Source organism: Microcaecilia unicolor, chromosome 6 (assembly GCF_901765095.1).
Source record: "Microcaecilia unicolor chromosome 6, aMicUni1.1, whole genome shotgun sequence".
NCBI lineage: Eukaryota > Metazoa > Chordata > Amphibia > Gymnophiona > Siphonopidae > Microcaecilia > Microcaecilia unicolor.
In genome coordinates, this window is record NC_044036.1 from 230,514,678 (window position 1) to 230,541,689 (window position 27,012).

Here is a 27,012-nt window from a genome sequence, read left to right on the forward strand (position 1 = left end):
GCTCCTTCTTTTCTATAATTCTAGACACTTAGTGGGGTCTATGGTATAGCTCCTGTGCTTATCTTTTTAGCATCGTGTTTAGCTCTACACATTCTTGGGGTGTCCCAGTCTACCTCTTGTGAAGATGAGGCTTCTCCTCCCGTTCTCCAGCAGGCCTCACTGGCCGCCGGCTCCCGAGCAGGACTCCAGCCGGTCTCTTCCCAGCATCCTGAACACTCCAACCTCAAGATCCTGGGCCCTTTTTTCACTCAGGGTGAGCTTGCAGGAAATATGCAGATTAGATGCAAATCACTCACTACAGAGCCGGTAGTGGGAGGCGGGGATAGTGCTGGGCAGACGTATACGGTCTGTGCCAGAGCCGATGGTGGGAGGCGGGGATAGTGCTGGGCAGACTTGTACGGTCTGTGCCCTGAAAAAGACAGGTACAAATCAAGGTAAGGTATACACAAAAAAGTGGCACATTTCTTGGGCAGACTGGATGGACCGTGCAGGTCTTTTTCTGCCGTTATCTACTATGTTACTATGTATGTTACTAAGTTCAACACAGCATATTCACCAAGCAGCTCTTTATTCCAGCCCCATGGGGCACACTTCTTCCAGCTTACAACACTTCCCTTCTTCCAGCTTTAAAACATTACCACCAGCTTAAAACTTTCATAGATCTTCCCACTGAGCCTCACACCCATAGACACCTGGGCTCAGTGCTAACAGCCTTCTGTCCTCCAGCCCCTGGCTGCTAGTTCCTTGGTCTTCTCACACAGCTCTATATACAACGGATTAACACAACAGTCTCTCTAGAGCCCAGCCAGTACCTTCAGGGAATCCTCTTTCCTCAGCTGCCAGCTCTCCAGTTCCTTTCTCTTCTCTTTCTCCTTTCCAACCTCAGGCAGGTATAAAATGGGTGACTAGCTTCTACACCCCTTTAGGCTCTTCCCTCTAATTCCAGGCAGGACCCAGCCCATAACAACCTTCACCTGTTTCCAACCCAGGACTCTCCCAGGTCCTAGTGACCTCCACCTGGACCTTCCCCTACTGGCTCCCTCTAGTGACTCATCCTAAGCATAAGCATTTCCCCCCATTGCTATGGGAACAGCACCACCTAGTGGCCTACCCAGGATAGGACAGCCCCTTATTCTTCACACTCTGCTTCTTTTCTGTTGCACCCTCTTCCTAGCTTGCACTGGGATTTGGTATGGGCATTGCAGTGGGCTTTTTTCAATATGTTCTGCACTGTTTCACCTTTCTGGATGCTCTCTATTCCACTCTGTTCCTGTGTGCTACAGCTTCATTGCACTAGCACCAGTTTACTCATCGTCTTCTTGAACCGGGTGCTTTCCATCCCCTTGGTGGGTCACCTTCAAGTCCCAGCTGACGGGAAAGTGGCTTCATATTTTTTTATGGGTGTATCTGTCAATGTGCAGGCAATGTGTCTTCTGTTCTTTCAGTTCTGCACTTCTCTTACATTGTACGATGTTCTCCTTTCCAGCCACACCAGGTGGGCTCATGTGTGTTTTTGGGCACTGTCTCCTTAAATGGTTCCTCAGTCTCTCTCTTGAGACAGATGTTTAGTCTGGCTTTTCCTGGTCTCTGTGCACTAGACATTGATTTACGGCTCTATTCTGTCTTGTGCTGGCCTGACCGTAACTTCAGTTGAGGTCTTCTCCCCTGCCTCTCCTGGGTTACAGGAGGGTTGTAGTTGTCCTAATCACTCTACATGCTATTGTTCTCTTCAACTACAACAGAGGCTTGCGGTTCTTTGGTGGGCCGCATGTATCCTTTGTGAATTTCTATTGTTCTTGGGTCACGCTCATCCTAATGGGGAGACTGCTTTACTACACCCCATTGGTCTGGTCTGGACTGGTCTGGTATGGATGACAAGGAAGGAGAAATTATGTCTGTCTTGATACTTTTCTTTCCTTTGATCCTACTAGACCAATCCAGAAACCCTCCCCTTTTTCTGTTCTCTTTCCCAGTTCCATTTTAGGAATTGTCTTCTAGACCTGGGCAATAGGTGCCTATTTGTGGAATGAGATTGACTACCATTGTTCCATTTCAGGTTACCTCTTCATCTGCCATAGTCACTACTGTGGCAGTTCTGGATGTCTCCTGCTCCATGTCACACCAGGAGCCACTTCCCCTCCTTCAGTGGCATATCAGGATGTGGGTCGCTCCTCACACAGTATCTCCTGGATGGGGATCTATCTGGGGTCCCATATTTTTTTTTTATTATTTTATTTATAGTTTCAACTTTTTATACAAGCATTTAAATCTTGTTAAAGAAAAACAGAATATATATGGTAATTAATAGGAAACAAAAACTCTTCCCTCGTACTCTAAGGAAGATATAAAGAACATAATGTTTTCAATTCTTTCCTAGACCACAAACAAAAGGGGGGCTAAACACTAATAAATGGAATTTAAACATGTGATACAAATTTTTAAAAGAATATGGCCTGGATAGACTCCACTCTTTTACATATTAATCCTGATCTTATATTTTTTTTTCGGACACTATCTGGTTATCTTTTTCATATCTAAAAAGACTTTCAGCTGTTCTGGTTCAAAGAACACATATTTTTTATCTAGGTAATTTATCATACATTTACAAGGATATGACAAAATGAATCTTGCCCCCAGCAATCGAGTTTCTTCTCTATAAGCTAAAAAAGCTTTTCTTCTATCTTGTGTGGTTTTCACCACATCTGGGTATATCCATATCTTTTCTCCAAGAAACATTTTAGTTGAATTTTTAAAGTACATTTTCAATATGGCATTCACATCCTGTTCAAAGACTAATGAAACAAGCATAGTTTTTCTAATTTGAATTCAGTAACTGATTGTTCCAAGAAGGCTGTTAAATTTTGTAAATCTCCAGGAGTCTTCAATTTTTCTCCCCTTTTCGAATCTGGTAAATAATATATTTTGTTAATTGGGGGAATCAATTCTGGGGAGTATAGAAGATTTTCCATAAGAAATTTTTTGAACAGTTCCTTCACATTAAATTCAGAGGAAACAGGGAAATTCAAAAACCTTAAATTTAAACGTCTATTATAGTTTTCAAAGTATTCTATCTTTCGATGGATTGCCATCTTATCCTTAATAAGCAAGTCAGATTTCTCTTTCAAAATACTTAAATCCTGTTGAACAAGCTATATTAGTCTTTTCAGATTCTTTTTAAAGGTATCCAACGCCGAAGTTACCAAGTCTAATTTACTCACGATTGGGGTTACAACTGACGTTAATGTCTGTATCGCTGTCCAGATAGTATCCAAAGTTACCGCCTCAGAGATCTTAAACTCCACGTTGTTCTGTTGTTGTCCCAGGGCCGCATCTTGAGCTCCAGTGCACAGGTCTTCTATTTCGCCATCTTCAGACGTTTCTAGAAGTCCTAACCCACTTCTGAGGCCTGCTGGGCAAGGCGGGGGGTTAATTTCCGGCGAGGATAGTGAGGTCTCAACTCCCCGTGGAAAAGACGATCCACCTTCGTCCTCCACAGCGGGGAAGCTCAAGCCGGTTCTTCGTGGAGTGCTGGCGGCGAACCTCTCCATCGTCATCTGCACTAGGGCGGTATCAGGGTTTTTCACCGGTAAGCCCTTAACCACCCCTTTCCTTTTGGTGTGAGGCATTTTAGGAAACTTAGCTATTGCAATCGTTCACCTAAGGAAAGTCAGCGTCGATGTTGAGCGTCTACCAATCCGTCCGCCATCTTGGAACGCCCCCCAAAGTCAGAACTAATATCCTCCTCCTGGGGTCCCATATTTAAGCCGCTGTGCACCAGTATACCACTGCATTAACCTGCCTGTGCACCAGGGACTTCCATGTCTTCATCAACTTATGGTTTTTCATTGTAGATCTCGGAGGCACCATTGCTTGGCTGTTTGAAATTATGAACATTCCAGGCTGCATGATACCCTTCAGGGGCAAATCACTTGGAACTATTTTCTCTGTCTCCTTCCTCTGGTAGATGGACTTAACCCATTGGTCTGGACTGGTCTGGTAGGATTAAAGGAAAGAAAATTATTAAGTAAGACATTTTTCCTTCCACCGCTAGGGGCTTACAGTAGCTGCCATCTTGGAAAAAGGGGCATAGCTACAATGTCACTTCCTGTAACATCTCCAAACGTGATGGGGAATGGTGGGGTTACGAAAAACAGGGTTGGGCTATGCAAATAAGGCAGGGTTGGGGCAGAATTATGCGAAAGGAGTAGGCTTGGGTGGGGTTATGCTAGAAGGAGGTTTGGGACAGAGTTATGCAAAACTCTTTCTCCGAGGACAAGCAGGCTGCTTGTTCTCACTGATGGGTGACGTCCACGGCATCCCCTCCAATCGGAAACTTCACTAGCAAAGGCCTTTGCTAGTCCTCGCGCGCCCATGCGCACCGCGCATGCACGGCCGTCTTCCCGCCCAAAACGGCTCGTATTCGTCAGTCTTCTTTTGTCCACGCTCGGTACGGTCGTGTTTGCGCCGTTCGCGCCCCTTAAGTTGACCCTCGCGCGTCTTTTGACTTTTCGCTTAAAAAAAAAAAAAGGATTTCGGAGAAGGGCCTTTCGGTCTTTTCCCCTTCCCGTATTTCCAGTTTTTGGCCCCGTTAAGTTTTCTTTCGTTTTCGGGGTAGGCCCTTTTGAGGCCTCGGGTCGAGTTTTTTCTCCCCCTCTTTTTGGTGCCTTACCGCAATTACGAGTTTTGATTTCGCCGGTGTGATTTTTCCGCCCATGTCATCGAAGTCTCCCAGCGGCTTCAAGAAGTGCACCCAAGTGCGCCCGGGTAATATTGCTCACTGATAGGCACGCGTCGTGTCTTCAGTGTCTGGGGGCTGGGCACCGCCCGCAGGCCTGTAGTCTTTGCGCCCTTTTACAGAAAAGGACTCAGGTAGCGAGATTGGCCCAGTGGAACGTTTTGTTCTCGGGCTCTTCGTCAGCATCAGCACCGGGAGTATCGAGTGCGTCGGCGTCGACAGTGTCAAGACCTCTGCCCTCGGCCGCGACTGTATCGATTGCATCGAGGCATCGACCCTCTGCATCGTCGGGGCCGAGACATCGAAAGGCTGCGTCGGCGTCGGTGGTACCGGGACCTCCACTAGTGCTGATGTCGTCGGACAGTGGTGCTTCGACTGGAGTGCAGGTGAGGGCTGTCTATTCCCCTGCTGGTGGCGGTGAGCCTTCGGGTGGGTCTCCCCCTACCCTGAGGGCTCCTGTGGTATACCCCCCCGAGACCGACCTTCTTCGGCCTCAGCCCCGAGGAAGCGACGGCTGGATTCTACGTCCTCCTCGTCGGTACCGGGAAGCTCCAGTGACATGCTTTGTTTGAAAAAGTCAAAGAAGCATCGACACCGGTCTCCTTCCCGCGTCGGTACCAAGAGCTCCGGGTCGCTGAGGGAGTCGGCACCCAGTAGGCATCGGCACCGGGAGGACCGCTCACCCTCTGTTCAGGAGGTGTCGATGCGCTCCACCTTGGACAGCCCGGAACAGCCTCCACGCCCGGAACAGACTCTGACTTCGACACCTGCATCGGCTTCCATGTCTTTTTCCACAGCCGCCCTGCACGAGAGTCTCCGGGCCGTTCTCCCAGAGATCCTGGGAGAGCTGTTGCGCCCTTCCCCTCCGGTACCGGGGGTGCTTGCGCCCCCGGTACCGTCGAGTGAGGCGCCGGCTGGCCCCTTGCCCGGGGTGAGGTCTCCGACATCAGTGCTGCTTGCGGTGCCGACTGCTGTCACCTCCCAGGAAGGCTCTCCGACGACGTCGGCGGAGGGAGCTTCGCCGGTGCGGGCGAGGGAGTCTACCTCTCGACGCTCACACCGTGGCCGAGTTTCCACGGAGTCGAGCCGGGCACGGCTTCAGACACAGGTTCATGAACTTGTGTCTGATACCGATGGTGAGGCCTCGTGGGAGGAGGAGGAGGACATCAGATATTTCTCTGACGAGTCTGATGGCCTTCCTTCTGATCCCACTCCCTCCCCTGAAAGGCAGCTTTCTCCTCCCGAGAGTCTGTCTTTTGCGGCCTTTGTCCGGGAGATGTCTACGGCCATCCCCTTCCCGGTGGTTGTGGAGGACGAGCCCAGGGCTGAAATGTTTGAGCTTCTGGACTATCCTTCTCCACCTAAGGAAGCGTCCACAGTACCCATGCATCATGTCCTCAAAAAGACATTGCTGGCGAACTGGACCAAGCCTCTAAGTAATCCCCACGTTCCCAAGAAGATCGAGTCCCAGTACCGGATCCATGGGGACCCAGAGCTGATGCGCACTCAGTTGCCTCACGACTCTGGAGTTGTGGATTTGGCCCTAAAGAAGGCTAAGAGTTCTAGGGAGCATGCTTCGGCGCCCCCGGGCAAGGACTCTAGAACCTTAGACTCCTTTGGGAGGAAGGCCTACCATTCTGCTATGCTCGTGGCCAAAATCCAGTCTTACCAGCTCTACACGAGCATACACATGCGGAATAATATGCGGCAGTTGGCAGGCTTGGTGGACAAGCTCCCTCCTGAGCAAGCCAAGCCATTTCAGGAGGTGGTCAGGCAGCTGAAGGCGTGCAGAAAATTCCTGGCCAGAGGGGTGTATGACACCTTTGATGTTGCGTCCAGGGCTGCTGCTCAAGGTGTGATGATGCGCAGACTCTCATGGCTGCGTGCCTCTGACCTGGAGAATAGGATCCAGCAGCGGATTGCGGACTCGCCTTGCCGTGCGGACAATATTTTTGGAGAGAAGGTCGAACAGGTGGTAGAGCAGCTCCACCAGCGGGATACCGCTTTCGACAAGTTCTCCCGCCGGCAGCCTTCAGCTTCTACCTCCACAGGTAGACGTTTTTATGGGGGAAGGAAGACTGTTCCCTACTCTTCTGGTAAGCGTAGGTACAATCCTCCTTCTCGACAGCCTGCGGCCCAGGCTAAGCCCCAGCGCGCTCGCTCTCGTCAGCAGCGTGCGCCTCAGCAAGGCCCCTCGGCTCCCCAGCAAAAGCAAGGGACGAGCTTTTGACTGGCTCCAGCAGAGCATAGCCGACATCAATGTGTCAGTGCCGGGCGATCTGCCGGTCGGGGGAGGTTGAAAGTTTTTCACCAAAGGTGGCCTCTCATAACCTCCGACCAGTGGGTTCTCCAAATAGTCCGGCAAGGATACACCCTCAATTTGGTTTCAAAACCTCCAAATTGCCCACCGGGAGCTCAATCCTACAGCTTCCAGCACAAGCAGGTACTTGCAGAGGAACTCTCCGCCCTTCTCAGCGCCAATGCGGTCGAGCCCGTGCCATCCGGGCAAGAAGGGCTGGGATTCTATTCCAGGTACTTCCTTGTGGAAAAGAAAACAGGGGGGATGCGTCCCATCCTAGACCTAAGGGCTCTGAACAAATATCTGGTCAAAGAAAAGTTCAGGATGCTTTCCCTGGGCACCCTTCTTCCCATGGTTCAGGAAAACGACTGGCTATGCTCTCTGGACTTGAAGGACGCCTACACGCACATCCCGATACTGCCAGCTCACAGACAGTATCTGCGGTTTCAGCTGGGCACACGTCACTTCCAGTACTGTGTGCTACCCTTTGGGCTCGCCTCTGCGCCCAGAGTGTTCACGAAGTGCTTGGCTGTAGTAGCAGCGGCGCTTCGCAGGCTGGGAGTGCACGTGTTCCCCTATCTCGACGATTGGCTGGTGAAGAACACATCCGAGGCAGGAGCTCTACAGTCCATGCAGATGACTATTCGCCTGGATCTAGTGGGGTTTGTGATAAATTATCCAAAGTCCCATCTTCTCCCAGTGCAGAGACTCAAATTCATAGGAGCTCTGCTGGATTCTCGGACGGCTCGTGCCTATCTCCCAGAGGCGAGAGCCAACAACTTGTTGTCCCTCGTCTCGCGGTTGCGAGCGTCCCAGCAGATCACAGCTCGGCAGATGTTGAGATTGCTGGGCCACATGGCCTCCACAGTTCATGTGACTCTCATGGCCCGCCTTCACATGCGATCTGCTCAATGGATCCTAGCTTCCCAGTGGTTTCAGGCTGCTGGGGATCTAGAAGACGTGATCCACCTGTCCACGAGTTTTCTCAAATCCCTGTATTCGTGGACGATTTGGTCCAATTTGACTTTGGGACGTCCTTTCCAAATTCCTCAGCCACAAAAAGTGCTGACTACGGATGCGTCTCTCCTGGGGTGGGGAGCTCATGTCGATGGGCTTCACACCCAGGGAAGCTAGTCCCTCCAGGAACGCGATCTGCAGATCAATCTCCTGGAGTTATGAGCGGTCTGGAACGCTCTGAAGGCTTTCAGAGATCGGCTGTCCCACCAAATTATCCAAATTCAGACAGACAACCAGGTTGCCATGTATTACATCAACAAGCAGGGGGGCACCGGATCTCGCCCCCTGTGTCAGGAAGCCGTCAGCATGTGGCTCTGGGCTCGCCATCACGGCATGGTGCTCCAAGCCACCTATCTGGCAGGCGGTAAACAACAGTCTGGCCGACAGGTTGAGCAGGATTATGCAACCTCACGAGTGGTCGCTCAACTCCCGAGTAGTGCGTCAGATCTTCCAGGTGTGGGGCACCCCCTTGGTAGATCTCTTTGCATCTCGAGCCAACCACAAGGTCCCTCAGTTCTGTTTCCAGGCTTCAGGCCAACGGCAGACTGGCACCGGATGCCTTCCTCCTGGACTGAGGGGAGGGTCTCCTGTATGCTTATCCTCCCATACCTCTGGTGGGGAAGACTTTGTTGAAACTCAAGCAAGACCGAGGCACCATGATTCTGATTGCTCCTTTTTGGCCGCGTCAGATCTGGTTCCTCTTCTTCTGGAGTATCCTCCGAAGAACCGTGGAGATTGGAGTGTTTTCAGACCCTCATCACACAGGACGAAGGGGCGCTTCTGCATCCCAGCCTCCAGTCTCTGGCTTTCCGGCCTGGATGTTGAGAGCGTAGACTTGCCTTTTTGGGTCTGTCAGAGGGTGTCTCCCGCATCTTGCTTGCTTCCAGGAAAGATTCCACTAAGAGGAGTTACTTCTTTCTATGGAGGAGGTTTGCCGTCTGGTGTGACAGCAAGGCCCTAGATCCTCGCTCTTGTCCAACACAGACCCTGCTTGAATACCTTCTGCACTGTCTGAGTCTGGTCTCAAGACAAACTCTGTAAGGGTTCACCTTAGTGCAATCAGTGCATACCATTACCGTGTGGAAGGTAAGCCGATCCCAGGACAGCCTTTAGTTGTTCGCTTCATGAGAGGTTTGCTTTTGTCAAAGCCCCCCGTCAAACCTCCTACAGTGTCATGGGATCTCAATGTCGTTCTCACCCAGCTGATGAACCTCCTTTTGAGCCACTGAACTCCTGCCATCTGAAGTACTTGACCTGGAAGGTATTTTCTTGGTGGCAGTTACTTCAGCTCGTAGAGTCAGTGAGCTTCAGGCCCTGGTAACCCAGGCCCCTTACACCAAATTTCATCATAACAGAGTAGTCCTCCGCACTCACCCTAAGTTCTTGCCAAGGTTGTGTCGGAGTTCCATCTGAACCAGTCAATTGTCTTGCCAACATTCTTTCCCCGTCCTCATTCCTGACCTGCTGAACGTCAGCTGCACACATTGGACTGCAAAAGAGCATTGGCCTTCTATCTGGAGAGGACACAGCCCAACAGATAGTCCGCCCAATTGTTTGTTTCTTTTGATCCCAACAGGAGGGGAGTGGCTGTGGGAAAACGCACCATATCCAATTGGCTAGCAGATTGCATTTCCTTCACTTACGCCCATGCTGGGCTGGCTCTTGAGGGTCATGTCACGGCTCATAATGTTAGAGCCATGGCAGCGTCGGTAGCCCACTTGAAGTCAGCCACTATTGAAGAGATTTGCAAAGCTGCGACGTGGTCATCTGTCCACACATTCACATCTCATTACTGCCTGCAGCAGGATACCCGACGCGACAGTCGGTTCGGGCAGTCAGTGCTTCAGAATCTGTTCGGGTTTAGCATCCAACTCCACCCCCCTAGGCCCATGTTGTTCTGTTCCAGGCTACACTCTCAGTTAGTTGGATAAATTGTTAGGTCAATCTCAGTTATGTCCTCGCTGTTGCGAGGCCCAATTGGAGGAATGGCCTAGTGGGTTAGGGTGGTGGACTTTGGTCCTGGGGAACTGAGTTCGATTCCAGGCACAGGCAGCTCCTTGTGACTCTGGGCAAGTCACTTAACCCTCCATTGCCTGGCGCATTGAGCCTGCCATGAGTGGGGAAAAAGTGCGGGGTACAAATGTAACAAAAAAAAAAAAATGTTTGTTGTTTTGAGTGAGCCTGGGGGCTAGGGATACCCCCATCAGTGAGAACAAGCAGCCTGCTTGTCCTCGGAGAAAGCGAATGCTACATACCTGTAGAAGGTATTCTCCGAGGACAGCAGGCTGATTGTTCTCACAAACCCGCCCGCCTCCCCTTTGGAGTTGTGTCTTCCCTTGTCTTTGTCTTGCTACATATGGGACTGACGAACACGAGCGGTTCGGGCGGGAAGACGGCTGCGCGGAGGACTAGCAAAGGCCTTTGCTAGTGAAGTTTCCGATTGGAGGGGCTGCCGTGGATGTCACCCATCAGTGAGAACAATCAGCCTGCTGTCCTCGGAGAATACCTTCTACAGGTATGTAGCATTGGCTTTGTCTTGCCACTGTGGCAAGACTCTTCCTTGCTTGCTTGCTTGCTTGTCGCAGATGATAGTAGCAGCTCCTAGGGTGCAATTACACTCTTCTTTGAATATGGGGATACAAATGTAATAAATAAATAAATAGATTGTGTATTTTAATCCTAGTTGTGACAGTGAACTTTCATTTGCAGTACTCAACCACTCAAGATAATCAGCAGTGATTCAAAGGGACAGCTAAGTCTGCTGCAGATCCAGGAGTCTGCTGTGGCCCTGGACATCCTAGCTCAGTGGAAGGCACATGATTTTGAAGCATGGATTGCTGCTTTCAATTACTGGAACACAGAAATTCTTTATTCAGGTCTGTAATCAATAAATGTGTTAGTGGCTCTGATGTCTAAAATGTTGATCAGTCTTCTTTTGTCCCTTTTGGTAACTCCAAGCCTCCCCTGACAGGATCCTTCTCCATTCCAAGCCTCCCCTGACAGGATTCTTCTCTACTCCAAGCCTCCCCTGACAGGATCCCTCCACACTCCAAGCCTCCCCTGGCAGGATCCCTCCCCACTCCAAGCCTCCCCTGATAGGATCCTTTCCCACTCCCAGTGTGCTGATATTAGAGCATCATAAGTTCCTTTTTTGCTGGTGTCATAACAGCTACTGGTTTGACCTGCCAATAGTTCTGATCTTGCTGGAAGACCTGCCTTTCCTGATAATGTAACATAGTATCATTGGCCATAGGTACTAAAATCTTTTTTTTTTTCCCAACAAGATGCTTTCTATATTATAACAAACATTCAAATAACCTCTGTTGACTTCTTTAATTTTTATGGTTCCCACCTTCCATACAAGATTCATTTGTGTTAATCCAATGCATTTTTTACTTCTGTTACCGTTTTCCTCTACTGCAGGAAGTCATTACAGGAATCTACCACCCTCCCATGAAAAAGTACTTTCTAAGATTATTCCAGTTGGTTCTCCCCGCTGCCTCTATTCATGACCTCTAGTTCTATCACCTTTCTGTCTCTGGAAAAGATTGTTTGTGAATATTACCTCCGTCTCCCCTGTCTCCCCCCTCACCTCCCTCCCATTTCCCCTGTCTCCCTCCATCTCCTCCCGGTTTCCCTGTCTCCTCTCTGACACCCCCATCATTCCCCTCTCACTCCCCCTCCCCTTTCTCCCCGTCACTCCACCCTCTCTGTCACTCTCCCCATCATTCCTCTCCCCATCACTCTCCTCTCACTCTACGCTCCTCCGTCACTCCCCTCCCATCACTTTACCCTCCCATCACTTCCCCGTCCTTTTCCCCTCTCCTTTCATTCTCCTGCCCCCCCCATCATCATCCCAATGTCACTCCAATGTGTTTCCCCGTCGCCCCTTGTGTTCCCCAGTCACCCATCCCCGTCATCCCTCCCCGTCACCCCTGTTTCTGGAACAGTGGGCGGCAGAGATCATTCGGGAGGTGTCGGAAGCTGTAGAACAGTCAGTAGGACTGTAAATTAAAAAAAATCCTGGACAAGCTTGATGGTATAGAGGAGCGGTATGCGACCATGGCGACAAATCTCAGGGAGGTGCAGCAGTGTGTTGGAAGTGTGGAGGATACGGTACAAAAGCTCTCGGATGAGAATCCTGCAATGCAAAAGTGCATAGCAGCCTTGGAGGAGAAGCTGGAGGATATAGAAAATCACTTCCGGTTGGTCGGTCTCCCAGAGTCCCTGGGGGAAAAGGACCTTAGGAGCTTTTTGGAAGGTTGGATTCTGGAGGGTGGCAGAGCTCCCAGACCTGGTGGGGGAATTTCATGTGGAAAGAGCGCATAGACTGGGTCCGCATTGCGCAGGAGAAATCGCCCCAGAGTGACCATATTTAAGGTGCTTAATGATGCACATAAAATAAAGATCCTACAGTCTTTGCGAGGAGGCAAGCAATTGAGTTATCAGAACAGTTGTGTTCTATGTTTCCAGGATTATTCTACAAAGGTAACAGCAGCTCGGAAAAGCGTTTGTACCCGTGTGTTCCAAACTTTATGATCTAAAAGTTTGCTTCAGCCTTTTATATCCAGCAAAATTAAAAGTAATGGATCGGATAGGGTGCATTTCTTTGATCGGGTGGAGGAAGCAAATGTTTTCATGGATAAACTGACGAGCACAAGCTCGGAACCCGAGTGAGGGGGAGCATGCTAGAATAACAGTCAAGCAGAGTACGAATCTATTGACTCAGTTATGTTTCAGAGGGCAAGGTATTCCAAAAGAGACTCCAGCATTGTTGCCATTCCTCTCCACGCGTTGAATAAATCACGTAAGCCGCATTGAGCCTGCCATGAGTGGGAAAGCATGGGGTAACAAATTTAATAAAAATAAAATAAATGTTGACAGAAATTTCATCAGAAGTTACGTTGGAGGACAGTTGTTGGATTGAGTTCTGAGAGTTTGGGGGTTCCGACTCTGGGTTTGGAGCTTTCATGACTCATCCTGTGATTTATCAACACGTCAGAATGATCGGACCTGACATTAAGTGCGCTGACTGAGAGTGGTGGACAGAGGGGAAGATCGTGTTGGATAGTCTTGAAACTGCACTGGCTCCCGCTCAAGGAACGAATTGAGTTCAAGATCTGCACGACTGTACACAAAATCATTCACGCAGATGCCCCACTCTATATGTTAAACCTAGTGGACTTACCACCCAGAAATGCCAAAAGATCGGCCCGCAAATTCCTCAACTGAACTTCCCCAGCTGCAAAGGAATAAAATACAAACAGGCTTATGCTACTACCTTTGCGTACAAAAGTACACAGTCTTGGAACGCACTGCCCATGGCCTTGAAAGCCATGACCAATCTAACCAGCTTTCGCAAAGCTTTGAAGACACATCTCTTCAACAAAGCCTACAAAAGTCACCCTCAATGAAACAAAACATTCCTTATACCACCCAAATACACCAAAAAACACCTCTCACACGGCCTCACCTAATACCTCTCCATCTAAACCCTCTCTCACCTCCACTTATGGTCGACCGTTTTTTTAAATCATGTAAAGACGTTATCATATCTAGACTCTGTAAGCCACATTGAGCCTGCAAAAAAGGTGGGAAAATGTGGGGTACAAATACAATAAATAAATAAATAAATATAAGCTATGTTACAGATGAGCAAAGATAGTTGGGGACAAATCTTTGACTCAAGACGGAGCAGAAATGTCCATGGGCTCGCCCTCTGGGATCTCCCATGGACATTTCTGCTCTGGCTCGAGTCAAAGATTTGTCCAGTGATCCTGAACAAGAAACCGCGAATTCGAAACGCTGGCCACCGTTGATCACTGCCTTAACCAACAAGGGAGCACAGAGACTGACTCATCCTTGAGCTAAGTTTTGTTCTAATATTCTTTAGCCAATAAAGTCTGCGCATAGAGGTTTTGGGCCGATGATGAGGAAGTCCAATCCCAGTTTGACTTTTTTTTAGCTGTCAAGGGGTTTCTCAAGGCCTTTTTCCTCTTTAAGATAAGAGTACTTGCTTGAAGTAATTAATTCTTTGAGTACCTAATTAATTTTGACTCTCAACCGACCAACCTAGGTAACTCACCCCCACTATATAGGTTGGGGTTAAAGATAATTACCTGGAATTGGGGGATATTCATTCACCCATTAAACGACAAAATTGTTAAAGTTTTGAGAGATAGGGGGACCTCCATTGCCTTTCTGCAGGAGACGCAACTCTCGGCGACGGAGCATTTGAAATTAAAAAAGTGGTGGTTGGAAATCTTTTTGAGGCGCCGGCAGTGGAAGGAGGGGGTGTGTGGTGATTCTAATAAAGAAGGGATTGCATTTGGAAACCAAGAAAGTCATAGCAGACCCAGAGGGTCGGTTCATAATAGCGTCAGTAGTCTTGGAACGTCAGCTGATGTTATTGTTTAACATTTATGCTCTGAATGTGTTCGAGAGGATTTTTTAAAGGGGCGATTCGACAGATTTTGGTCTTGGGAGATGTACCGATAGTGATGGGAGGGGGATATGAATGATGTCGCAGACCCGAGATTGGATCGCTCTAGCCCAACAGATAGGGAATTGGCTAGAACGGAACGAGGGGGGTACTTCTTTTAGGATCGGCATTGGGGTTAATAGATGTTTTGGAGAACTCTTAATCCATTGGAACGAGACTATACACAGTATCTCCTAGCATGCATGACACAATGTCTAGAATAGATTATATGCTGATCTCACAGGAACTCTTAACGCAGGTGGAGGAGAGACTAGGATAGGGCCCATAATGATCTCAGACCATGCTGGGTCGAAGTGAGGTTTGGGGGGTGGTTCTGCTTCAACGGGGAAGTGGTTGGCGCTTTCCACCCTTTCTCAATAGGGACAGTCATTTTCTGCCGTTTTTGGTCTCGACATGGAAACTTTATGCAGAAGCCAATGAGCAGCATAGACCTAATCCGGTTTTATATTGGGAGGCGGCTAAAGCGGTCCTTAGAGGGGAAATTATCTCATATGTTAGTTTTCAGAGAAAGGTGCGAAATAGAGAGGTGTTACGTTTGGAGAGGTGGGTGACCCTCCTCCGCAGACAGTTTGGGGAGGAAATTCTTGGGGTGAAAAAGCAGCTGGTGGAGGCACAACAAACCTTGAATGAGTTACTGCACGAGCGGGCGAAACGATCGCAGGCTTATTATAAGTACCAACTTTACCGGTTTGCAAACAAAAGCAGTGGTCTTCTTGCTAGGCTGACAAAGGGGAATGTGGGCCGCTGTAAAGTGTCTACAATAGTGGGACTCACAAGGTAAAAAGTGTCATGAGGATAGGCAATTAATAAAGTTTTCTCAGAGTTTTTTGCTCAGTTACATGAATCGCAGGACTCACTGCAAGGGAGTAGTGAGGTATATCTGTCTAGCATGGAACTGCCTAGGGTTACAGAGTCTGGGTTGGTTAGGTTGGGTGCTCCGGTGACGGTGGAAGAGGTGGAGTGGGGTAATTCAACAGGGTGCGTTAGGGAAAGCCCCGGGTCCGGATGGCTTTAGGAGTGAGTTTTATAAATTGTTGAAATTAGTCCGGTGTTGACTGAGGTTTTCAATAGCTTTATCCAACAGGAGCAGTTACCTAGACATCTTAATACAGCCCAAATTATAGTCATCCAAAAGCGGCGGACCGGCCAGAATCATATAGCCCAATTTCATTGCTTAACATGGAGGTAAAGCTTTGACCAAGATTATGGCGAACAGACTCTCCAGAGTTCTTCCGTCTTTGGTAGAGGAGCCACAAGTGGGGTTCACCTGTGGGCGGGTAATAGCAAAAAATATGAGGAGGATACTAGCAGCATTAGAAACGGTTGGAAGGGCAGGGATTCAGGCCTTGCTAATAAGCTTTGACGCTGAAAAAGCATTTGATCGGGTGGATTGGGGATTTCTTTATGGGGTATTGGCAGCATATGGTATAGGGGGAGGGTTCTTCAAAGCAGTAAGAACATTATATGCAGACCCGCAGGTGTGTGCCAGTGGAGTATTGTCAGACAGGTTCCCGATAAGCAGGAGAACAAGGCAGGGTTGCCCGTTGTCGCCATTGCTTTTCGTTTTAACTCTAGATCCTTTATTGCGGGAGACCCAATTTAATCAGGGTATAAAAGGGGTGAAAATAGGGAAACATATCTTTAAGTCGGCAGCATTTGCGGATGATTTGTTAGTGCTTATAACGGAGCCTAAGACATTTTTGCCAAATCTTATGGAAAGTTTATCAGAATTTGGGGACTTCTCTGGGTTTCAATTGAATCTCTCGAAGTCAGAGGCAATGGCAAGTTCGGAAGATGTGAGACGATCCTGGGGAGGGGGGTTTCCCCTGAGTTGGGCACAAGGGAAGTTTTGTTACTTGGGAATACTTGGAGTGGAGGAGTGGCCTAGTGGTTAGGGTGGTGGACTTTGGTCCTGGGGAACTGAGGAACTGAGTTCGATTCCCACTTCAGGCACAGGCAGCTCCTTGTGACTCTGGGCAAGTCACTTAACCCTCCATTGCCCTATGTAAGCCGCATTGAGCCTGCCATGAGTGGGAAAGCACGGGGTACAAATGTAACAAAAATAAAAAGTTAACAATGGACACTTCCTTGTTGTATAAAGTTAATATATCCAAGTTGCTTCAGGAGACGAAGGAGCAGCTGGCAATTTGTTCTGCCTTACCGGTGTCTTTTTTGGGTAGGTTGTATCTGCTTAAAATGATTGTTTTTCCACGTTGACTATATGTGTTACAAGTCTTGCCTCTTTGGTTACATAGACCTGTTCAAACACTTCCACATATATGCACTTACACAAACCTTCTGACCAACTTACAGTGTACTTTCTAGACATGCTGCTTACTATACTAGCATGCACTTCTGCCACATGATTATTTACAATATGTAATGTTAAATAGTGCACACAACTTGCACATTGGCAGCAAATAACTTTTAGAAATCATTTATTTAAACATCTCTGTATCCTTTCACATAGAATTACCAAGAATGACAGGGGAGATTTCTTCCATCTTCTTCACAATTTGACTCCCTACAATTCAGAACATAACTGTAAATCTTTATCATGGTAGTTGTTCTTCTCAGGGTAATCAGGTTGCTACAAGCAAGCCTCTGCTTAAATCATTAGATAGGCACATTGCTTTTATGGAAAAACAAATAGGAAAAAATAAAATCACATCAGCACCCTAATTTTAACAATGCAAATTAGTGAAAAGAAATTCTACACTTGTCCTAAGAAAACTAATTAATAGCTTTCAAAACAAAGAAGATTAAGGCACCAAGTAATCAGTTAGGAGCACAGTTTCTCCATTTATACAAAATAAGGGTCAGAAAAGACACAAAGTGATGAGAAAAATGTCACATTCTAACTGTTTATAATGTCCCTCTTGTTGCTGAAATAAGAAGGAAAACAGTAGCTATTTGTAAGGTAGGGGAAAAAGTTTTCAAATTCAGGTAATATCCTATATAATAAAACGCACCTCCAACATTCTGAAGCTGGCAGCGTGGACGAAAACCTTGAAGCATTCGTGCTTAGTTCGGAACGTTGGAGGCACAGTTTCAGCCCTTCGCCACGCCTCCCCAAAGTCGCCGCCCCTCACCCTCCACCCCCCCCCCAGGTTGCCACCCCCGCAGCTACTGCTGCTCCCCCCTCGCTCCCCCCCCCCTCTGTCCGACATCAGCTCAGCTGCCATTTTCGGTCACTGCTGCTTCTCCTGTTGAGCAGCAGTGGCCAGCCGGAACAAAAATGAAAAAAAAAAACAACTTAAACATGCAAAAATGCTTTCAAAAAGGAAGCAGGGCACTGGCACAGCAGGCAGCCATCGGCTGTCAGCTCTGCATCCGCTCCTCCTCCTCTCAACTCTCACCTCGCTACCCTAGGAAATTATATTCTGAAGTCCCTGACAGCCCAGGCGTTAGGATATAAAAAGGAGCTTTTCACTGATCGAGCTGACAAGCTGCAGGCTTCCTCTGAGACTATGCCAAGCATGGATGTCCCCGGAGAGAAAAAATCACGGATGAGACAGAAAAAAAGCTCCAAGGTGTCTGCCTTCTCTTCAGTCAGCTCTGCCGAAGGAAAGCAACTGAGCCACCTGTCTGCCATTTTTTTTGCTTCAAAACCTGCCAGATTGTATCTCACCCTTAATCAGCTAATCCTGCAGCTGATGTCCTTCCCTGTATTTTCCCCCTTTTCCCCTTAGCGTCTCTTCCCATGAAAATCTTTTCCTTCCTCTCTCCCTTCCCATGTCTCTTCTTAGGATGCTTAGTTCTGCTTGCTGAACCTACTTAGTGCCTGCAGCAGTTAGTGCTCACAGTCAAGCAAACAAAAGAGCAGATTTGTAAAGACAAAGATTGCTCCAAGCTGCCTATTCTGTTATCTAAAACAAGATTACATTAATTAATAATTTTTTTAATGGTCATCTACACACTCTTCTTGCTAAATTGTGTTGTATATCCCTGAAGGAACTGCACAAGTTGAGAGAAGAGGGGGGAGGGGAAACAGATAGGGAGGGGTCCTGAGACCACAGAGAGGGAGGGGAGGGGGTCCTGCGATCACACAGAGGGAGGGGGGAGGTATCTCTGGCACACACACAGTGTCTCTCTCACTCTCATACACTGTCTACCACACACTCTATGTCTCACACTGTATCACATTCTACTACTACTACTACTTAACATTTCTAAAGCGCTACTAGGGTTACGCAGCGCTGTACAATTTAACTGTACATTCACTCTCTATGTGTCACACAGTCACTCTCAAACACTCTCTCAATCTCATACACTCTCACTCTCACAGAGTCTGTGTATCGCTCACATACTCTCTCACACTCTATCCGTCTCACACAAACACTCTCACTCACACACACTGTATCTGTGTGAAACACACACTCACACACTCACTGTGGCTCACGCCACTCGCACACTCTCATTCTCACACACATTCTCTCTCACAGACACACTCGCACCCATACTCACTCTCTCTCTTTCACACACACACATTCACTCTCTCTCTCTCACACAGTCACTCTCACACACACACACACACACACACTCTCTCTCTCTAAAACATACACACTCCGAGGAAAACCTTTCTAGCGCCCGTTTCATTTGTGTCAGAAATAAGTACATAAGTAATGCCATACTGGGAAAAGACCAAGGGTCCATCGAGCCCAGCATCTTGTCCACGACAGCGGCCAATCCAGGCCAAGGGCACCTGGCAAGCTTCCCAAACGTACAAACATTCTATACATGTTATTCCTGGGATTTTGGATTTTTCCAAGTCCGTTTAGTAGCGGTTTATGGACTTGTCCTTTAGGAAACCGTCCAACCCCTTTTTAAACTCTGCTAAGCTAACCGCTTTCACCACATTTTCCGGCAATGAATTCCAGAGTTTAATTACACGTTGGGTGAAGAAAAATTTTCTCCGATTTGTTTAAATTTACTACACTGTAGTTTAATCGCATTGCCCCCTAGTCCTAGTATTTTTGGAAAGCGGACAGACGCTTCACATCCACCTGTTTCCACTCCACTCATTATTTTATATACCTCTATCATGTCTCCCCTCAGCGTCTCTTCTCCAAGCTGAATAGCCCTGGCCTCCTTAGTCTTTCTTCATAGGGGAAGTCGTCCCATCCCCGTTATCATTTTAGTCGCCCTTTGCTGCACCTTTCCAATTCTACTATATCTTTCTTGAGATGCGGCGACCAGAATTGAACACAATACTCAAGGTGCGGTCGCACCATGGAGCGATACAACGGCATTATAACATCCTCACACCTGTTTTCCATACCTTTCCTAATAATACCCAACATTCTATTCGCTTTCCTAGCCGCAGCAGCACACTGAGCAGAAGGTTTCAGCGTGTTATCGACGACGACACCCAGATCCCTTTCTTGGTCCGATCTCCTAACGTGGAACCTTGCATGACATAGCTATAATTCGGGTTCTTTTTTCCCACATGCATCACCTTGCACTTGCTCACATTAAAAGTCATCTGCCATTTAGCTGCCCAGTCTCCCAGTCTCGTAAGGTCCTCTTGTAATTTTTCACAATCCTGTCGCGAGTTAACGACTTTGAATAACTTTGTGTCATCAGCAAATTTAATTACCTCGCTAGTTACTCCCATCTCTAAATCATTTATAAATATATTAAAAAGCAGCGGTCCTAGCACAGACCCCTAAGGAACCCCACTAACTACCCTTCTCCATTGTGAATACTGCCCATTTAAGCCCACTCTCTGTTTCCTATCCTTCAACCAGTTTTTAATCCACAATAGGACTTTCCTCCTATCCCATGACCCTCCAATTTCCTCTGTAGCCTTTCATGAGGGTACCTTGTCAAACGCCTTTTGAAAATCCAGATACACAATATCAACCGGCTCCACTTTGTCCACATGTTTGTTTACTCCTTCAAAGAATTGAAGTAAATTGGTCAGGCAAGATTTCCCCACACAAAAGCCGTGCTGACTGGGTCTCAGTAATCCATGTCCTCGGATGTGCTCTGTAATTTTGTTTTTAATAATAGCCTCTACCATTTTCCCCTGGCACCGACGTCAGACTCACCGGTCTATAATTTCCTGGATCTCCCCTGGAGCCTTTTTTAAAAATGGGCGTTACATTGGCCACCCTCCAATCTTCCGGTACCACGCTCGATTTTAAGGATAAGTTGCATATCACTAGCAGTAGCTCCGCAAGCTCATTTTTCAGTTCTATCAGTACTCTAGGATGAATACCATCCGATCCAGGAGATTTGCTACTCTTCAGTTTGCCGAACTGCCCATTACGTCCTCCAGGTTTACCGAGACGTCAGTAAGTTTCTCCGACTCGTCCGCTTGAAATACCATTTCCGACACCGGTATCCCACCCAAATCTTCCTCGGTGAAGACCGAAGCAAAGAATTCATTCAGTCTCTCCGCTACGTCTTTGTCTTCCTTGATCGCCCCTTTTACCCCTCGGTCATCCAGCGGCCCCAACCGATTCTGTTTGCCGGCTTCCTGCTTTTAATATACCGAAAAAATTTTTTTACTATGTTTTTTTTTGCCTCTAATGCTATCTTTTTTTCGTAATCCTCTTGGCCTTCTTTATCTGCACCTTGCATTTGCTTTGACACTCCTTATGCTGCTTCTTGTTATTTTCATACGGTTCCTTCTTCATTTTCTGAAGGCGTTTCTTTTAGCCCTAATAGCTTCCTTCACCTCACTTTTCAACCAGGCCGGCTGTCTTTTGGAGTTCCGTCTTTCTTTTCTAATTCGCAGAATATGTATGGCCCTGGGCCTCCAGGATGATATTTTGAACAGCGTCCACGCCTGTTGTACAGTTTTTACTCTCTCAGTTGCCCCCCTAAGTTTTTTTTTTACCATTCTTCTCATTTTATCATAGTCCTCCTTTTTTAAAGTTAAACGCTAACGTATTGACTTTCTGTGTACAGTTACTTCAAGGTCGATATCAAAACTGATCATATTATGGTCACTGTTATCAAGCGGCCCAGTACCATAACGTCCCTCACCAGATCATGCGCTCCACTAAGGACCAAGTCTAGAATTTTTCCTTCTCTCGTCGGCTCCTGCACTAGTTGCTCCATAAAGCTGTCCTTGATTTCATCAAGGAATTGTATCTCTGTAGCGTGTCCCGATGTTACATTTACCCAGTCTATATTGGGATAATTGAAGTCACCCATTATTATCACATTGCCCATTTTGTTCGCGTCTCTGATTTCTTTTATCATTTCTGTGTCTACCTGCTCATCCTGGCGAGGCGGACGGTAGTACACTCCTATCACCGTTTTTTCCCCTTTTATACATGGAATTTCAACCCACAATGATTCAAAGGTGTGATTTGTGTCCTTCTGAATTTGTAATCTATCTGAGTCAAGGCTCTCGTTAATATACAATGCCACCCTCCACCAGTCCGGTCCACCCTATCACTACGATATACTTGTACCCCGGTATGACAGTGTCCCACTGGTTATCCTCCTTCCACCAGGTCTCAGTAATGCCTATTATATCCAATTTTTTCGTTTAGTGCAATATATTCCAACTCTCCCATCTTATTCTTAGACTCCTAGCATTTGCATATAGACCATTTCAGAGTATGTTTGTTGTTCTTATTTTCATGATGCTTAGTACCTGACACTATTGATTTGACATCTTTTGTCTGATCTTTAGTTGTATTTAAGGGCACCTGGTCTACCACGGTCTGTTGTGCAACCTCACTATCCAGAAACCATATCTTCCCTGTTTGTGAGGTATCTTTGCAAGATACCTTTTCCCGAACCATGCGCTTTTGAGCGACTGTTGGCCTTCCCCCCATTTCTAGTTTAAAAAGCTGCTCTTTTTAAATGACGACGCCAGCAGCCTGGTCCCACCCTGGTTAAGGTGGAGCCCATCCTTTCGGAATAGGCTCCCCCTTCCCCAGAATGTTGCCCAGTTTCTTACAATCTAAAACCCTCCTCCTGCACCATCGTCTCATCCACGCATTGAGACTCTGGAGCTCTGCCTGTCTCTTGGGCCCTGCACGTAGAACAAGCCTTTTTTACTAGTAAAACAATAATTGTGAAAGTTTGCACTCAGATATGGTCCCCAAATAAGAAAGCTAACAATGTATATCTTATGCGGTGAAACAGAAGGCAATTTAACAAATTAGGGCAAACTAGGCAGTTTCCTAGAAAGGCACTTTCCTTTTTTCTAGAGCAGCACAAAACGTTTCAGGCAAGGCACATAAAAAAAAAAAACTAAACAACTTCATAATCTAAAAGCTCATCTAGATACACTCTTCTGGGAGTTATTTCTCTGAAATCTCAGTTTATCTGGGGTACAGAACACACATATATATAGATATAGATATATATAGATATACCTTTGTCATGAGACCTAATAATTAAACATTTAATATTTCACTAGACAAACATTTCTTGTAACTAAATTTGCAAGTAGAATCAGTTGCGTCCAATCTTATTAGAGCAAGAGTCCAGCAGGACTTCGTGGAATTCCTGTTTTTTTTTTTTAAATCTGGAAATAAGAAAAACTGCATCACAAAAATTAGTATTCCATCAGAAATACAAGATTGTAAAAGTTGGCATTATGTAAACAAAACAGGAAAATAATGCTGGCATGAGCATGTCAAGAAATCTAATAGCTAATGTAACAGAGTACATAGTAGGTGATGGGAGAAAAAGACCTGTATGGTCCATCCAGTCTGCCCAACAAGATAAACTCATGCGTTACTTTATATGGTATACCTGACCTTGATTTGTATCTACCATTTTCAGGGCACAGACCGTAGAAGGCTGCCCCAGTACTAGCCCCACCTCCCAACCACTAGCCTGCCTCCCAACCACGGTGCTGCCACCCCAATCTCCACTAAACTTATGAGGATCCATTCCTTCTGAACAGGATTCCTTTATGTTTATCGCACGACATTTTGAATTCCGTTACCGTTTTCATCACCACCTTCCACTGGAGGGCATTCCAAGTTTCCAACCACTCTCTCCTTGAAAAAACTACTTCCTGACATATTTCTGAGTCTGCCCCCCTTCAACCTCATTCAATGTCCCTCAGTTCTACCGCTTCCATATCAGGAACAGGTTAGTTTCCGGATTAATACCTTTCAACTATTTTGAACGTCTGTATCATGTCACCCCTGTTTCTCCTTTCCTCCAGGGTATACATGTTCAGGTCAGCAAGTCTCTCCTCATACGTTTTGTAACGCAAATCCCATACCATTTTGTAGCTTTTTCTTTGCACGCTTCAATTTTTTTTACATCCTTAGCATGGTCGGGCTCCAAAACGAACACAATACTCCAGGTGGGACCTCACAACGACTTGGACAGGTGCATCAAACAATCTTTCTTCTGCTGGTCACACCTCTGTCTATACAGCCTAGCACACCTTCTGGCTACGGCCACCGCCTTGTCACACTGTTTCGTCGCCTTCAGATCTCAGATACTATCGCCCCAAGATCCCTCTCCCTGTCTGTACATATCAGACTCTCCACCGCCCTCACATACGTCTCCCGTGGATTTCTACTCCCTAAGTGCATCACTTTGCATTCTTCGCATTGAATTTTAATTGCCAAATATTAGACCATTCTTCTAGCTTCTGAAGATCTTTTTTCATGTTTTCCCACTACTCTGGGGTGTCCACTCTGTTACAATCTTGGTGTTCATACGCAAAAAGGCAAACTTTACCTTCTAACCCTTCGGCAATGTCACTCACAAATATATTGAACAGAATCGGCCCCAGCACCGATCCTGAGGCACTCCACTATTCACCTTTCCCTCATCCGAGCGAATTCCATTTACCACCACCCTCTGGCGTCTGTCCGTCAACCAGTTCCTAATCCAGTTCACCACGTTGGGGTCCTATCTTCAGCCTGTCAAGTTTATTCAAGAGCCTCCTGTGGGGAACCTGTCAAAGGCTTTGCTGAAATCTAACTAGATTACATCTGTAGCACATCCTGATTCAATTCTACGGTCAACCAGTCAAAGAATTCAATGAGATTCGTTTGGCACGATTTACCTTTGGTAAAAACCATGTTGTCTTGGATCTTGCAACTATTGGCTTCCAGGAAATTCTCTGTCCTTTCCTAATGTAAAAACTATCTAGCAATGAAACATACTATAGAGAATTCAGAACAATTAATGGCACGCTTTGAACCCAATCTAATAAAATTGAGCTGTAAAAAAGGGACAATCCTAATGAGGCAGGACAAAGGTGCATCCTTGACTGACCTTTACAAGATTCACATAGGTCAGGCAAGAAATAGCCTATAAATATCTGCAAGTCTTGTGAACAAATGTAAAATTAAAGATTGTATTGTATTTTAAATATAAATCACATTCCTCCTCTACTGTTGTGCATTGGCCTGAAACACGAAGAAGTTGAAAGAATGGTATTCCACATACTGTAACAGAAAAAACAAATTTGGTGTAAATGCAATTAAATCAGCCGTTAATAGGGACAGCCGAATAATCCCATAAGACTTGAGTGAGAAAAAAATCATAACACAAACCAAGTAAAGTTTTCTGTCACTTTACTTGGCAATTAACAAAAGAATGTGGCTAAATATGAAGGCAGCTGATATCCCCCTGAAAGAAAGCACAAACTGGACTTCACTCACGCCCACACATGCTTATGAAAAGATAGCAAAAGAAATAAAATGATCGCTGTTTTCAATCCAGACAATCTCTGCCGGAAAACAAGGAAAAGAATGTTCAAAAAGAAATAGCTTTCCTATCCCCAGATCAACTGCCAAAAAATAAGGTTAGGCACAAAACAGCTCTCTTTTATCAAGTAACACAGACTGTTTGCAACTAAAAAATATCCCTCTTTCCTCTACTAAGTGACATCACAAGAAACCTGGACAAATAGGTCTCCCTATTTATTTATTTATTTATTTGTTACATTTGTATCCCACATTTTCCCACTTATTGCAGGCTCAATGTGGCTTACATAGTACCGGAGAGGCGTTTGCAGACCTCCGGTGTAAACAAATACAGATTGATGTTGTGGTAAGAATAAAGTTCATGTGGTACAGCTACATAAGGGAATCGTACAACGGAAGGGGTGCGTTATGTCCATTACGTATTTTAGGTTTTGTTGAGTAGCAGAGATCAGACATTTATGTTGGGATTGGTAGGGTATGCCTTTTTGAACAGGTAAGATTTTAGTTTTTAGTCTATCTGTTCAATAAACTCTCCAGCACTTTTTCTCACTTTATTCCAAAGGTCAAACAGTAATAAATGCTGTGACAAGCTTTTAGCACTCTCACAAATACCCAAGGCTTTCAACAGGACTACAAGATAACCGAGTAGTAAAGGTCCCTCCTTGGACCAGGACAAGAAAGAGGTAGACTTCAGCAATTTATGGCATTTTACATTGTACAATTTAATATCCTGAGCCGTTAAGGAAGAACAGTACATATGCAAACTGCAGATACTGACTTTTATCATGCTCACACTTCCACAAATCATTTACAAGTTCTTTCTCCAATAAAGAATTACTGGTGCACACAATTTTCAATGCACTATCCATCTTCTACTCTCCATGAAATTAGTTGAGAATTAAAAATTAACTTCCCTCATCAAAATCTAAATAAACACATAGCAATACTTACAGCAGCCGGCTTCAAACTTATTTACATGCACACTTTGAAGTGTACCTTTGAAGTTGGCACCTCTCACCGCTTTATGCCGGTGGACTTTACAACACCACACCCTGTGGTCTTCGCCTTGCAAAAGTGCAGGAGGCACCTCTCAGCTTATTAAGCTGTACTCAGTACCACTTTTCAAGTGGCCTGCTCCAAAGGATCCCTTCTCTGAGCTATCAGTAAGTCTCCACAGACCAGCTGCAGGAATAGCCCAGGGTATTGGGGCAATAAAGTCCCTGTTAGGGCACCAACATGTGTTATCCTGCCCCTTGCCCCTGGGGAGGGGAAAACACTTCATCCCTAGAAGCTGGATTAAGAGAGACAATCAGACTTAGGTATAGGCGCAACCAGTAAAAATCTTTATTGGTATCTCACTAAGCCAGTAGAAAATAATTGTTCTCTCTGGAGCAGGTTGTCACCCAGTAGCCAGACGCACAGACTGAATAACAAAACTGCTGCTCAGCAAAACTTTCCTAGCCATCACATATATACTGTTGTAAGTTTTGTTTCTCAGAAATCATGTGATTTCTCCTAAACTAACTTATGATCATATATGGATCTTCTTGTTTCCTTCCATTACACAATATAGTAATATACAAAAATGGTAATTTCCTCCATTGTATCATCCTCTCCTCTTGTGTTCACATGCACACTTTGTGGCAATTGGTAAATTCCTTATCAGTAACACGTGCTCCCAGCGTGCAAAACCATGTAGCAAACAAGTAAGTATTATGAAACACCTGGTGTTCTTCCTCTCTGAACACACATTTCCTCCTAAGTGTCACCTTGACATGTAACATGTATTTTCCATTTACTGAGAACG

At 46.4% G+C, this 27,012-nt stretch overlaps 1 protein-coding gene across 2 annotated transcripts in view; it reads left to right on the forward strand.

Moving 5' to 3' along the window:
- DPH7 (diphthamide biosynthesis 7) overlaps positions 1-27,012 on the forward strand; it is a 411,528-nt gene that overhangs the window by 242,056 nt on the left and 142,460 nt on the right. For both annotated transcript variants that reach the window (XM_030206599.1, XM_030206600.1), the window contains one exon: positions 10,761-10,927. In XM_030206599.1, the coding sequence (XP_030062459.1) occupies positions 10,761-10,927 (167 nt within the window). The remainder of the gene's footprint in view (positions 1-10,760; positions 10,928-27,012) is intronic.